Below are 13397 nucleotides of genomic sequence, written 5' to 3'. Positions count from 1 at the left end.
CTGGGGGGAGGGGCAGGGAGCAGGCTGAGCCAGCCGAGGGTGGTGGGGGTAGGGAGATGGAAAGCTGGATCTTCTGTTCAGCTGTTTTTAACTGTTTCATTGTAGTTGACACAATACCTTTATTTTATTTATTTATGTGGTGCTGAGGACCCAACCCAGGGCCTCACAGGTGCGAGGCAAGTGCTTTACCCCTGAGCCACCACCCCAGCCCCGTCTTCTGTTCAGCTTAGCAGTGAGTCCAAAACTGCTCTGAAAGTACTAAATTCTTTGAGTTTTTTTTTTTTTTCCTGGTACCAGGGATTGAACTCTGGGGCACTCGACCACTGAGCCACATCCCAGCCCTATTTTGTATGTATTTAGAGACAGGGTCTGAGTTGCTTACAGCCTCCTCGCCATGGCTGAGGCTGGCTTTGAATTTGAGATCCTCCTGCCCTGGCCTCCTGAGCCACTGGGATAACACGAGTGTGCCACTGCACCCGGCTGAAATCTCGTCAGCAAAGAGCAAAAGTACATTTAGTTGGTCACAAGCCCCTGCCTCCCAGAGAGATCCTGGCTCATCAGGAGACAACTGGGGTGACAGGGATTCAGGGAGACAGTGGGAGGACTGCCACACAGCCCCTGGGAGCCCCCGAGGAGCCAGCCTGGGGAACAGAAAGGTGCGGTTAGATTTAAGTGCACTACACACGAGCCCCCCCCCCACTTCCCTGGGATCTCTTGATACGTGAGACATCACCCCATTGGGAAAGGATCACACCAGGCCTTGCTCCAGGGGCCCCGGGCACTTGAGAGCCGCTGAGGACACCCCAAGGGCAGAGAGGAGCCTGCAACCCAGGAAGAATCTGGACTTGACCTACAACCAGCACATGAGAACCCACTGCCCCAGGCTCCACCCGTGACTCATCCCACTCCCAAGGCAGTGGTGTCATTAGTGCCCCGAGTTTAAACTAGGTCCAGAAGCAGGCACTGCAGGGCACGGTGGCACACCTGCAATCCCACGCCTCAGGAGGCAGAGGTGGGAGGACCCCAAGTTTGAGGCCAGTCTCAGCAATTTAGGGAGACCTTGTCTCAAAATAAAAAATAAAAAGGGCTGGGGATGTGGCTCCGCAGTGGTGCACCCTGAGTTCGACTCAAAGCACCAAACCAAACCAAACGAGAAAATACCAAAAAACCTTCAGCTAGCGAGAGTGGGATTCAAACCCGAGGTCTGAAGCGCCAGCCTCGACGCCTGGCTCCTGTGCCCCGGCAGGCCTCCTGCCAGCCTGGGACCAGTCACCCCAGGGAGAGTCTGGTTGACACTATCACAGCCACAGGCCCCGCTAGGTCACCACACCACAAGTGACACGCAGCTGGAAAGCAGGAAAGGGTCAGCCCGCTCGCGGCCCAGGGACTGAGGATGCCGGCAGTGGCTAACTAGAACCCAGCCCATGATGGGCGCCGCGCACGCACGTGGACGTCTTGCTGTCCCGGGACCACTTCTTGATCTGCGAGAGCTTGTTGATGAGGAAGATGCCCTTGCCCTGGGCTTTGCCGCAAGGCTTCATGATCCAGGTGCTGGACGGGCTCTTCCGGAACTCCTCCACGAACAGGTTGTAGTCTGCAGGCAGCATGTAGGTGACTGGCACGAAATCTGGAAGGGGAAGCCCAGTGCCGTGAGTGGCAGCCCATGGGCCGGAAACGGGAAGCCACTGCCTCTAGCACTTGTCGTCCCCCGTCCCCACCCGGTCCCCACCACCGGGGCCTCACACGATGAGGACTCGGCCACTGGAGTCCTGTGCAGGCCCAGTTCCCCTCACTGGGCCCCGAGTGTCCCGACTTTACAGCTCGCACCCCCACTCGGCAGATGAGGAAACCGCGGCCCGGGACGTGGAGGGACAGTTGACCATCCCGCAGCCGCCTCCATCACCAGGTGGGGCAGGGACACAGCGTCCTCCTGGGGCTGGAGGAGCGGGGGCCCACCCTAGCAGGCAGGCAGGTGTCTCCTGTGCACGGGCACCGAGCACACCCTCCAGCCATCCGTGGCCCAACCCACCCGCCAGACACCGAGGGGACAGAGGAGCCACAGACCGGCACCTACACGTTCTCCCAGCTGAGCCAGCACCCCCACCTCAGGGTGCCTCCCGATGAGAAACTCAGCTACTGATGACCAGCAGCCAGCGGAAGGTGCCCACCCAGGTAGAGGTATTTCCCGTTCTCGTCCTTCTCGGCCAGCGGGCTCCCGTCCTTCTCCAGCTCCTTCCGGTATCTCTTGATGTTCTTCACCATCAGGTCCTTGCGGGTGAGCTCGTAGTGGTTGGGGAAGTGGTTGACGATCTGGTCATCCGAGAGCCGGTACCCGGTCTCCACGCTGAACACGTTCCGGATGGTCTGCACGCTCATCCTGAAACAGAGCTCAGAGGGCTAAGGCCGCCAGTCCCCCACAGCCCCGCGGAGCCCTGGCCGCCACCCCTTGTGCCCCAGTGTCCAGGCACTGGACGGGACCTGACTGTGAGGCAGGAGCTGCTTTGATTCTGCCGAGATAGGAGCCTAATAAATGTTCACTGATCATGATAACATTGGCAACAAGTGCAGTTTGACCCCTTTCAGACTCCAGGGAACCTCACTCACACAGTATCTGCACCCAAATTCAGAAAGATCATTGACCTTTAAAGGCGAAATCACAGGGGTTGGTCAGGCACAGTGACACACACCAGTAATCCCTGCAGCTCAGGAGGCTGAGGCAGGAGGATCACAAGTTCAAAACCAGTCTCAGCAACTTAGTGAAGCCCTAAGCAACTCAGGGAGACCCTATCTCTAAGCACCACCAGTTTCAATCCCCAGTACCAAAAATAAAAAAATGAAATCACAGGGTTATCTGGGGCCCTGAGTTAGCACATCATACTCTTGGAAGGCTCACAGAGGAAGGGGCGATGGTAGAAAGAGATGCCTTCACATTTTATCACCACTCCCTGTGGTGCTGGGGATGAACCCAAGGCCTTGCACGTGCCAGGCTCCACCATGGAGCAACAACCCACCCCCCTTTTTTAAATTTATTTTGACACAGAGCCTCACTAAGTTGCCCATGCTGGCCTTGAACTTGTGGTCCTCCTGCCTCTGCCTCCCAAGTGACTGGGACACGGCCTGGCCACCAGCCTGGGCTCTTACTTCTCTTCTAGTCCTTGTCCTCTCTCCTCCTTCTTTCTCTTTCTCTTCCATGCAACTCCTTTGTCGAGGACATCTGTCCTTGTCCTGTGGGATTCACCCAGGCTCCTTATTCACACGTCCCCTGCCCCTGACCTCCTAGGAACTGCCAGCCAGCCTCGAGGGCTGATGAGCAGATCTTTTGGCCAGGCTGCCTCCCACGTGGCGTGTACACGGTCAGCGGAAACGTGCGGCTTGGGGTCTCCTTCTGGGATGTCAGTGATGGGCAAGCCCCACCGGCCAGCACTGTCCCCAGTGTCCAGCAGACATGGAATGAGCCACGTGTGGAACCACGAATCCTCTGGTAAGGTGGGGGCTGGGGGTGTAGCTCAGGGGTCGTCTGCATGCACAAGGCCCTGGCTCCATCTCTTGCACAACTAAACTAACAGGCAAGTTTTTTAAAATGTTACAAGAGCTGGGCACAGTGGCCATGCCTGTGATCCCCCCGGCTCAGGAGGCTGAGGCAGGAGGACCTCAAGTTCAAAGCCAGCCTCAGCAACTTAGTGAGGCGCTAAGCAACTCAGTGAGACCCTGTCTCTAAATAAAATACAAAAGGGCTGGGACGTGGCTCAGTGGTTGAGTGCCCCTGAGTTCAATCCCTGCTACCTCCCCAGAAAAAACAGGTGAGAAAAAACCGTCCTAATAGATCTTATTTAATCCAATATGTCGAAAATATTATCAGCTGAACATAAAGACTACGATGAGAAACCACATTTCTCTTCCCGTGGCCGCCCTCTACCTCCCCCTGCCCCGTTGTTACCAGCAGCAACAGTCCTGCAAGATCCCCTCATCCACAGCAGGTACCCTAAGAGCAGCTCGTTCACGAGAGGAAATCCTGCGTGACTTGTTCCCTTCACTGGGCAGTCTTCAAGATCACAGCTGGGCCCCGCACCCCTCCAGGTGTGCGGCCAGCAGCTCCCTGGTCCCGGCCACTGCGGTGCCGTTCACCCAAAGCGACTTGGGCCAAGGCCATTCCACTGGCCTCTTAGTCAGGAACCAGGACAGGGCCGGGCTGAGCACTCGGACTGAGGTCACCCGGCGGCTTTCCACAGGCACACAAGGCTGTCCTCCCAGCCCCAGTGACAGTCCTTACTACGCTCGTCTCACTTATGATTACAGAAGCTTCCAAACCGCACTATAACTGTCGGTTTAGCACCTGAGCCATAACCACTCAGCTGAAGTACTTGATCTTTCCCACGCTGTTGAACCGAGTGGTTCCACTGTGACCCTGACCGACTCCGAACCTGAACCTGCTGTTGGCACCTAGGAGTAAAGGTCAAGTCAGGGCTGGGCTGGGGCTCAGGGGCAGAACGCTTGCCTTGCATGTGTGAGGCACCACACAAAAATAGATAAAGACACTGTGTGCTCATCTACAAATAAAAAATTAAAAACAAATTTAAAAAGAAGTTAAACCAATGGCTGCAGCTCCCACCCTGCAGGCAATGCCGTGTACATAGTTATACTCTATCATTTAGGGAATAATTACAAGAAGAAAAAGTGAATGTTTGGTACTGCTGCAATTTTCTTTTCCAAATATTTTTGACCCAGGGTTAGTTGAGTCTGCAGAGGCGGAACCTGAGGGTCCACAGGGCAGATGGTTCTGCACTTCACCTGGCAGAGTGAACCCAGGTGCTGAAGCACCCCGGGAGCGCTCCCCAGTCGGCACACCGCATTCCTGGACGAAATCTGGCTGTGGCTGGTCGTGCAGGTAACCAGGTAACCGGCATGTCGTCAGAAGCAATGCAGCCATCGCTCACTGACTCCGGATACGGAAGCCGACTGCGGGCCCGCTCGGTGCCCAGGCCCCTGCCAGCCTCTGGGGACTCTGGCACAGCCAGGCAGGATTTTCGCTCTCTAAAGGGTCTCAGAACCATGTAAAGAGGGCACAGGTGGGGACACCAATCCCAGGACACCCGCGGCCCTGCCACCAGATAAGGCAAACTGTGAGCCTCGGAGAGGCAAAGGCGGCCTCAGGGGCAGCGTGTGGACTCGCTCACGAGCGCCCACCTCAGGCCAGACCACCCCAAGCCCCCACTTTACAGAGACTCTGAAACCTCCAACAACCGGATCTGAAGAGACACCAAGCTCTGGCCACCGTCCACACACAGAGGGTGGCCACACAGAGAGGCGGAGCGAGGTGTGAACAGAGGGGAGAATCGGGCTCCAGAGTCTGGATGGGCACCTGTGAACGACGGGCTGAGGTTCGCCAGGTGTGTGTGCGCGCGTGTGTGCACGGGGGTGGGGGGGCACAGCTCGGGTGAGCAAGGTCACGGCAGGGGAACAGTGAGGAGCTGGGGGCAGTGGGGAGAAGGACAGTGGCCAAGGGAGGGAGGACCATCTCTCAGGTCAGCACTGGGCCAGCGAGTCTGAGGCGGGGACAGGTGTGGGGTGAGACTCCTGCTCGCCCACCCGGGCCCACTCCTCCAAGAATCACTGCACTGCTCTGGGCAGCTGCAGGTGACCGGGAGGGCAGAGTGCGTGACCTGGTTTGCATTCTGGTGTGTGACACTGTCAGAGGGTGGAGGCCGACCCCTGGTCAGGAGGCCCCTTCAGAGATGATGGTCAACCCTGAGGGAGGAGCAGACCAGGCCCCCACTGTGGCCACCACAGGAGGAACAAGAGGAAGGAGGGTGGAGGAGGACATGGGACCTATTCAACACGCAGCGAGAGGCATCTACAGGACCCTGGCCACTGGAGCCAATGCCCACACGCGGCTTCTCTTCTCCTAGCGGAATCCTTCTCCACTGTGGTCTTCCGGGGCTGATGGCCCAGCTTGAGCCCTGCAGGGCGCCAGAGGGAGGCCAAGGGAGGCACCAACCTCCTCCAAGGCACCCGCCCCGTCCTGGGCACCAACTGCGGCCAGTACGTGTGGGGAGGTGGGAGCTGGGCTCCTCCTCCCCGCCCAGATGCTGAACGCCTGCCCCCACTCCCCCGCCCCCGCCCCGTGCTTGGGCCGTGGCTCTGGAAACATGGTCCTCCCCGGGGCCACTCTCTGCCGGGCAGGAGGGAGTCAGCTCAGAGGCAGGCTCCAGAGAGCCCAAATCCAGTGGCTGTCCTCACCAGTAAAAGTTCCAGTCCTCATTCTCGGTCACCTGGACCCATCCTCTCTTCTCGAAGTTGTTGATCAGCACCGACTTCTCAATATCAGTGACCCATTTCACTTTTCCTGCCATAATCCTAGAAGAGACCACGTCATCAGGGCTCTGACCCTTGGCCAGCAACCTCCCTCAGAGCAGAGGCTCCTCCAACACCCAAGGCCAGCTCCTGCCCCAGCCCAGCGCCTCTGCCCAGCAGTGGTCTCTAGCCAAGGGCAATCCCGCCCCCAGGCAATGTCTGGGGGCATTCTGTGTCACAGCAGGGGAAGGGGACTTCTGCCATCTAGATGAGCGGCACGGCACGGATGCTGTCCGAGAAGCCCTGAGTCCTGAGGCCAGCACAGGAGGCGGGGTCCTGGCCTGGTGGGCGGTAAAGGTGACCCCATCACCAAGGGCACCCAAACAAGAACCAAAGCAGAGGCGCGAGGGGCTGGCGGGCAGGAGGAGGGCAGCCCTGCCCAGGCGGGGGAGACTGGCCTGAGGAGGGCACTGCGAGCTGACTCCGAGGGGAGTGGAGGGCGCCCGCCCAGCACCGATCTCCCCTCAAGGCCCTGCCCCCTCCAGTCACCCTCGACAACCGCAGTGACCTTCCGGGGTATCTGACCACTCCACTCTGAGCGAATGACCAGTGGCCTCCAGTGTACTTGAAACACAGACCCCAGGCTCTTACCTGCTCCTCCAGGTACATCTGGGCCACCTGTCCTTCCCCTCCCTGTCCTTGTCGCGCTGATTTCTTGACTTTGCTTTTAGGGTTTTTGTTTTGTTTTCAGTTTTGGAAAGGGGGGGGAGTGGGGGGGCAGGGAGTACTGGGGGCTGAACCCAGTGCTTTACCACTGAGCCACGTCCCCAGCCCTTTTTCCTTGTTTTATTGAGGGGGGGACTGGGGATTGAACTCAGGGACACTGGACCACCGAGCCACATCCCCAGCCCTGTTTCATATTTTATTTAGAGAAGGGTCTCACTGAGCTGCTTAAGGTCTCATTGAGTGGTTAGGGTCTCACTGAGTGGCTTAGGGCCTTACTTTTGCTGAGGCTGTCTGAACTCATGATCCTCCTCCCTCGGCCTCCTGAGTCCTGGGATTGCAGGGGTGCACCACCGTGCCTGGCTCCCCAGCCCTTTTTCATTTTGATTTTGAGACAGGATCTTGCTAAGTCAAATATTCCTGCCTCCGCCTCCTGAGTCGCTGCAGCTACTGTGCCCAGCTGCCACACTGGTCTTCTCTGCCCACTCTCTCGTCCCCTTGTCCCCTGCCCAGCTGCCCCCTCCCACTCATCCGCCAGCACAAATCGGTCACTCCCTCTGCAGAGCCTCCCGGCCAGGCTCACGGGCAGCACCCCGCAGATCTGTTCTGCGACTGCTGCCCCCTGCAGGTCAGGGGCTGGCTCTCCTCACTACCGCACGGGCCGCTCCATGCCTGGCTCACAACAGGGACTCAGTTCAGACAGACTGACCATCAGCTTCACCCTGCGGCTGAGCGAGGCCTCTGACGGCTCCAGGCCTCAGCTTCCTCCTTCAAAAAGTGACTTCATGCGCTCGAGCTGCGCGGAATGCCAGGCTCCCACCCAGCTCCCCAGAGAAGCCTGCTCTTTGCACCTGCGCGTGGGGCTCCATGTGAAGAGTGACGAGTGCAGAGCAGGCAAGTCAGGCCTCCAGGAGCCGCCAGGCTTCATGAGCAGCACCTGCTCCACTCCAGGCCAAGTGACGATGGGGCAGAAGAGATGGGCACTGACACAATGGCTGCCCATCCTCTGGCCAGGATTGTAGGGTCAGGGAGGGGGCACTGTGGTGGGATTCTGGACTGTGCAGCTGGGATGTGAGGCCCAGCCCCACCACTCACTGGCTGTGTGACCCTGAGCATATGACTTAACCTCTCTGAACTTTTATTTCCTCATTTGTAAAATGGATAAGAACAGTATCTACCCACGTCCTGGGGCTATAGCAAGAGCTGAATAAATGAACCTACAAAAGCACCAAGAACAATACCTGGCACCAAGAAGGCACTCGAGAAATACTCAATATCAGCTGGGTACAGTGGCTATAATCCCAGCAATTTGGGAGGCCGAGGCAGAAGGTTCACAAGTTTGAGGCCAGCCTCAGCGACTTAGCGAGCCCCTGTCTCAAAACAAAAATAAAAACGGCTGGGGACGTGGCTCAGTGGTAGAACGCTTGCCTACCATGCTCCAGGCCTGGGTCCAATCCTTAGCTCTGCAAACAAACAAACCCCTCTAGATGGTCAGCGCAGGAGGCTGAAGGCCAGGGGTTAGGAGCCTGCATGGCAACCAGACCCAGGAGGACCCTGCCCTTCACACGGCCCTGAACCCCAGGCGAATCCTGCTCCCCTCTGTCCTCTGACTATGGGAGCCTCACTCCCCAGCCCTACCACACCCAGGCCGTCAGCACCCCCACCTCAGTCACAGGGCAGGACTGAAACCCAGTCTCTGACAGGCACGGGGTGCACATGTGTGATCCCAGCAACTTGGGAGGCTGGGACAAGAGGATGGAAAATTGGAGGCCAGCCTCAGCAGTTTAGCAAGACTGGAAACTTAGCTCAGGAGCAAAGTGCCCCTAGGTTAGATTCCCAGTACAGAAACAAAGTCTCGGCTGGAGTTGTAGCTCACTTCCCCTGGCACTTCCCTGGCAGTGTGAGGCTCGGGGCTCCATTCTCAGCACCACATATAAATAAGTAAACCCAAAACAAAACAAAGTCTCAGGACTGCCTTCGGTCACGGCCTCGCACCTGGAGATGACAAGAGCCGCCTCTTGACAGCCTGGGCAGTTCACAGACTGCTCCAGGTCACAGTCCCCAAACCCACAAGGGGGAGTTCCCAGCCTCACTTTGCTCAACAGGAAGCGGAGCCCCCAGGCCAAGGCTGCCTCAGCCCCAGGGCCCCGCCCTGCCCCTGTCCCACTGGGTGGACAGTCCCTGCTGGGAACAGGTCAGGCCACACCTACCATAGGTCCCTCAGGAGCCACTGGGTCACCCAGGTTCTCGGCTTCACTGACTCTGGCCACTGGCTTCACCTAGAACAGAGTTGACCCTGGGTGAGACGTCCAGCCACGGCGGCACGGAAGCCGAGACGGCCAAGCAAGTGATGAACAAAGCAAAGCCCCACCAGCCAGGGGACGTTCAGGGGACGGGTCCTGTTCACCAAGTGAGCACCAGGAGCCCTCCGGCCTCCTCCCCGGGGTCAAGGTTGCCCAGAGACGCTGCCGGCAGACCATCAGGGCCTGGCGGCCGAGGGCAGAGGAGGGAGCTGGAACCGCTGTGGCAGGGAGGTCCCCTCAGGAGTCTGCGTTGGAACCTCACCCCCAATCCATATGCTATCTGGAGGAGGGGTCTTGGACGTAAATAGGAACATTTGAGGTCGCCAGGGTACAGTTCCCAAGATGGCATCAGTGGCTTTACAAGAAGAGTCTGGAGCCAGCAAGTTTGCCGTCTCGCCATGTGAAGCCCTCTGCCACGTTATGACACGACACACAGTCCTGGCCAGATGTCCTGATCCTGACCCAGAATCCTAAGCCAAACAAATGTGTTTTCTGGGTACTGGGGCTGGAACCCAGGCCCTGTGCATGCTAAGCATGTGCTCTACCATTGATACACCCCCAGCCCTAAACTTCTATTTTTTATAAATTATCTGGTCTCAGGTATTTTGTTACAGCATCAGCACAGACGACAGCAAGAGAGTACAAAGTGGAGTAGGGGCTGCATCAACTCTGTCCCCCACCCCCATACCCATGGTGACTTTAGTTACATGTCCCTCCCCAGTCAGACCCCTGTGGGGCATCTCTGCACATCAGCACCCAGACAAGGCCAGGCACAGTGAAGGGTTCAGAAATTTCCTGCAGAATAGACAAATGAAGCCACTGGCTGTCACCACACTGCAGAAGGAGGTTGGCTCCTTCCCCACTTAGAAATATGAAGTCCTTTTCCTTAGAAGAGTAAATTTAAAAACTGCTATTAGATTGTTTCATTATCACTTTCTCCAATTGCTGGGTAGAAGGAAGAGGGCAGAGGCATTGCATCATGAACTTGACCTGCTCGGCGTCCACTGGTTCCCAGGGATTCAGCATCTGAATCTGAAGCCTACGGGAGAGCCCCTCCCAGCCAACACCATGAAAACCTGACCAAGGAAGTGGCGCCCTGACCTTCAGGCGGACCCAGCTCAAGACGGTGGCTGGGGCTGCCACCACCTGAGCTGTGCCAACCACAGAGCCACCTGGGAACCAAAGAGCTACTGGTTACTTTCGGAAGACGGTGAGGGTGCCCTCCTGGGCCCACTGGGAGGTAGGACTTCCTAAGGTGGAGCACAGGGTTCCCAAGGTGGCCGGGGCTCAGGGCTACTGCAGTCCAGCTTTTCATCCACCTGCTAAGCACTGAGCGGGTGCCAGGTCTGTCACCAAGACAAAAAGCCAACTGGGACATTCCAGACCCAGGGAGATAAGACACACAGAACATGCTTACGCCCCGTGATGGCAAAGTGCTTTAGCAAGTCACCAACAAAGCCCCGCGTGGCCGGGAGAACGCGGTTACCACTGCAACCCACAAGGCCGCCGTGCGCCACCCAGGCCCGTCTCCCTCAACCTGTCTCCCAATGGCCCCTCTAGAGCCCCTGGCTGCTCTTCTTCTCCTACACCCACCACATGGCATCCTGTCTGAAGGCTTCGCTCATCCCTTAGAGCTGCCCCTTCCCAAAGGGCACCTCTCACGAGTGGCCTTCCCTGACCACCCAATCTGTATCCATCCAAAACTACCACATTGTCACTTGACAGTAGTCACAGTGGACCATTTCAAGACACCCAGTGGACACCTGAAACCAAACACAGTACCAAACCCTATACTGTTTTTTCCTATACACATATACCTGGATGAACTTTCACCTTTTCACTTGTAGGACGCACCCATAGCTTTCCTTTGGCGTATCTAAACAGCCAGCATCACCATTCTGGTACTTTGAGACCATATTAAGTAAAATAAGGGTGACTTGAACACAAGCATTGCAATACCTCAAGAATCACTGACAACTGGGTGCAGTGGCTCACGCCTGTAGCCAGATACTTGGGAGGCTGAGGCAGGAGGATTGCTTGAGCCCAGGAGTGAGATGCCAACCTGGGCAACATAGTGAGAGCCCCCCCCATAAAAAAAAAAAGTTGATAACCAAGATGGATACCAAGTAACTACCAAGCAGGTAACATATACAGGATGGATACTTTGAACAAAGTGTGACAGATTTCATCACAATAATCAAAACAGCATATAATTTAGAATTTACAAGTTGTTTATTCTGGAATTTTCTATCTTAATATTTTAAGACCACAACTAAACACACGTATTAAAAGCATGGATAAGTGGGACTGTACTTTCTCCATAGCTTGGTTTAGTCCAGAGCTACTAAGGCATGGCTCAAGGACTGGCATCACTTTTTAGAAACAGGTTCTTAGGGTTGGGTGTGTAGCTCTGCAGTGGAGTGCTTGTCTATTATGTGCCAGGCCATGGGTTCCATCCAAAGCACAGACAGAAGGAAGAAATGAAGGAAGACAGATCTGTGAGCGTCACACAATGATGTGCTGATTGACTCTTTAGGACAAGAAGCTGTCTTGAGCTATTGGGAGATTCTATACATGCGCAAATTGGAAGTTAATCGGTCTATTTTTCAGGTATTTGGTGATCATCCTTCTTCAACAGACACATCACCGTCATGAGAGCCTTACCTTCTACTGAATCCCCAGCACTCAGAACAGTGTCTAGCAACAGCAGGTACTCAATAAACATTTGATGAATTAACAAAAATAAATGAATTCCCTCTGCACACGATCAAACAAGTGCTATCTGTGCAAACCCACGTGAATTAGGTGAAGTCCAACTCTACAGCAGCTGCTAGTTCTTAAGAGAGGGAGACCAGTAAAGAATCACCCATAGGGCTGGGAGTGTGGCTCAGCGGTAGAGCGCTCGCCTAGCAAGGGCAGAACCCGGGTTCGATTCTCAGCACTACATAAAAATAAAGGCATTGTGTTAAAAAAAAAAAAAAAAGAAAAGAAAAGAATCACCCATAAAGCTGGGCACAGTGACACACACATGTAATCCTAGCAATTCAGGAGGCCGAGGCAGGAGGATTGCAAGCTTGAGTTCAGCCTAAGCAATTTGGCAAGACCCTCAGCAACTTAGTGAGCCCCTGTCTCAAAATAAAAAAAATTAAAAGGACTGAATATGTGGCTCAGTGGTAAAGTGGCCCTGAGTTCCATCTCCAGTGTAAAGGGGAAAAAAAAGAATCAACCAGTCATGGACACAGTGTTACTACAGCATGCACTGTAAGGATGGGGTGGAGCGGAATCCTTGGGACCTGGGGGACAGCTGCCTGTCACTACAAGCTTACAACCCCAGGAGGTCAGCCGCTTTGCCAGCAGGCAGTTACGAAAGCCAAGGCAACAGTGCAAGAAGAGCAAGCAGGGGAACTTACAGTCCTGAGAATCATTTCACCCTCCTGGGTCCAGCCATTAGAAAATGGTCCAACAAGCTTTCTTTGAAGGGGAGAAAAGAGCCATCTTGAATAGTTAATAACGATGTAAATGATGGTCACACACCGACAGGGTGTCCACAGCTGTGTGTCACCGTGCCCCTCCACGTCCCCACTGGGTGATGGTGTCATGCTGCACAGCAAGGGGACAGCAGGACCTATCTTTCCTAACTGCCACCAGCCAGCACTGTAACCTGCCCATTAATGTTTCCCAAACAAAGAACCTGCTCCCGAACTCCAAAAAGGCTTAGGACTGGAAGCCAGGTGACTCCCACACGCCCCGCCACTCCCCACGGCGGAGGGCCAACCCTGCCCCGCCCTGGGAACAGGGAGGGAAACGTCGTGGTCCGGTCCCCCCACCCACAGAAAAACGGGCAGGAAGGGAACGACAGGCTCCCGTCCCCTCCACACAAGTGCTGCCAATGCTCCCTGCAAAAGATGCCAGCGAGAACGGTGCAGGCTGCAGACCGACGGCCAGGGACCACGACAGCCTGGGGGGACAAGAATAAGATGCAATTACAGCAATCGGAAGGCACAGGCAGGTCGCAGGAACTCGGGAGGCCGGCGGCGCGGCGGCGGGCGCGACGGTCCTGCAGAACGCGGGTCGGACGAG

At 56.2% G+C, this 13397-nt stretch overlaps 1 protein-coding gene across 11 annotated transcripts in view; it reads right to left on the bottom strand.

Annotated features, from left to right (window-relative positions):
* Positions 1–13397, bottom strand: part of Ttll1 (TTL family tubulin polyglutamylase complex subunit L1) — a 27334-nt gene extending 13937 nt beyond the window's left edge. Inside the window, exons 1-7 of one of the 11 annotated variants that reach the window (XM_048803026.1) lie at positions 13305–13397; positions 12728–12788; positions 9225–9293; positions 6238–6354; positions 3142–3225; positions 2169–2377; positions 1447–1627 (exon numbers count right to left, since the gene is read on the bottom strand). In XM_048803026.1, the coding sequence (XP_048658983.1) occupies positions 1447–1627; positions 2169–2377; positions 3142–3225; positions 6238–6350 (587 nt within the window). In that variant the 5' untranslated portion in view covers positions 6351–6354; positions 9225–9293; positions 12728–12788; positions 13305–13397. Of the gene's footprint in view, positions 1–1446; positions 1628–2168; positions 2378–3141; positions 3226–4788; positions 5052–6237; positions 6355–9224; positions 9294–12727; positions 13256–13304 lie in introns of those variants that run through there. The other 10 variants (XM_048803029.1, XM_015501821.2, XM_048803031.1 and 7 more) reach the window with 10 other exon arrangements.

The sequence above is a fragment of the Marmota marmota genome, unplaced genomic scaffold (genome assembly GCF_001458135.2).
Source record: "Marmota marmota marmota unplaced genomic scaffold, marMar, whole genome shotgun sequence".
NCBI classification, from domain to species: Eukaryota; Metazoa; Chordata; class Mammalia; order Rodentia; family Sciuridae; genus Marmota; species Marmota marmota.
The sequence above is the reverse complement of the archived record's forward strand: the minus strand, read 5'-3'. Positions and strand labels throughout refer to the sequence as shown.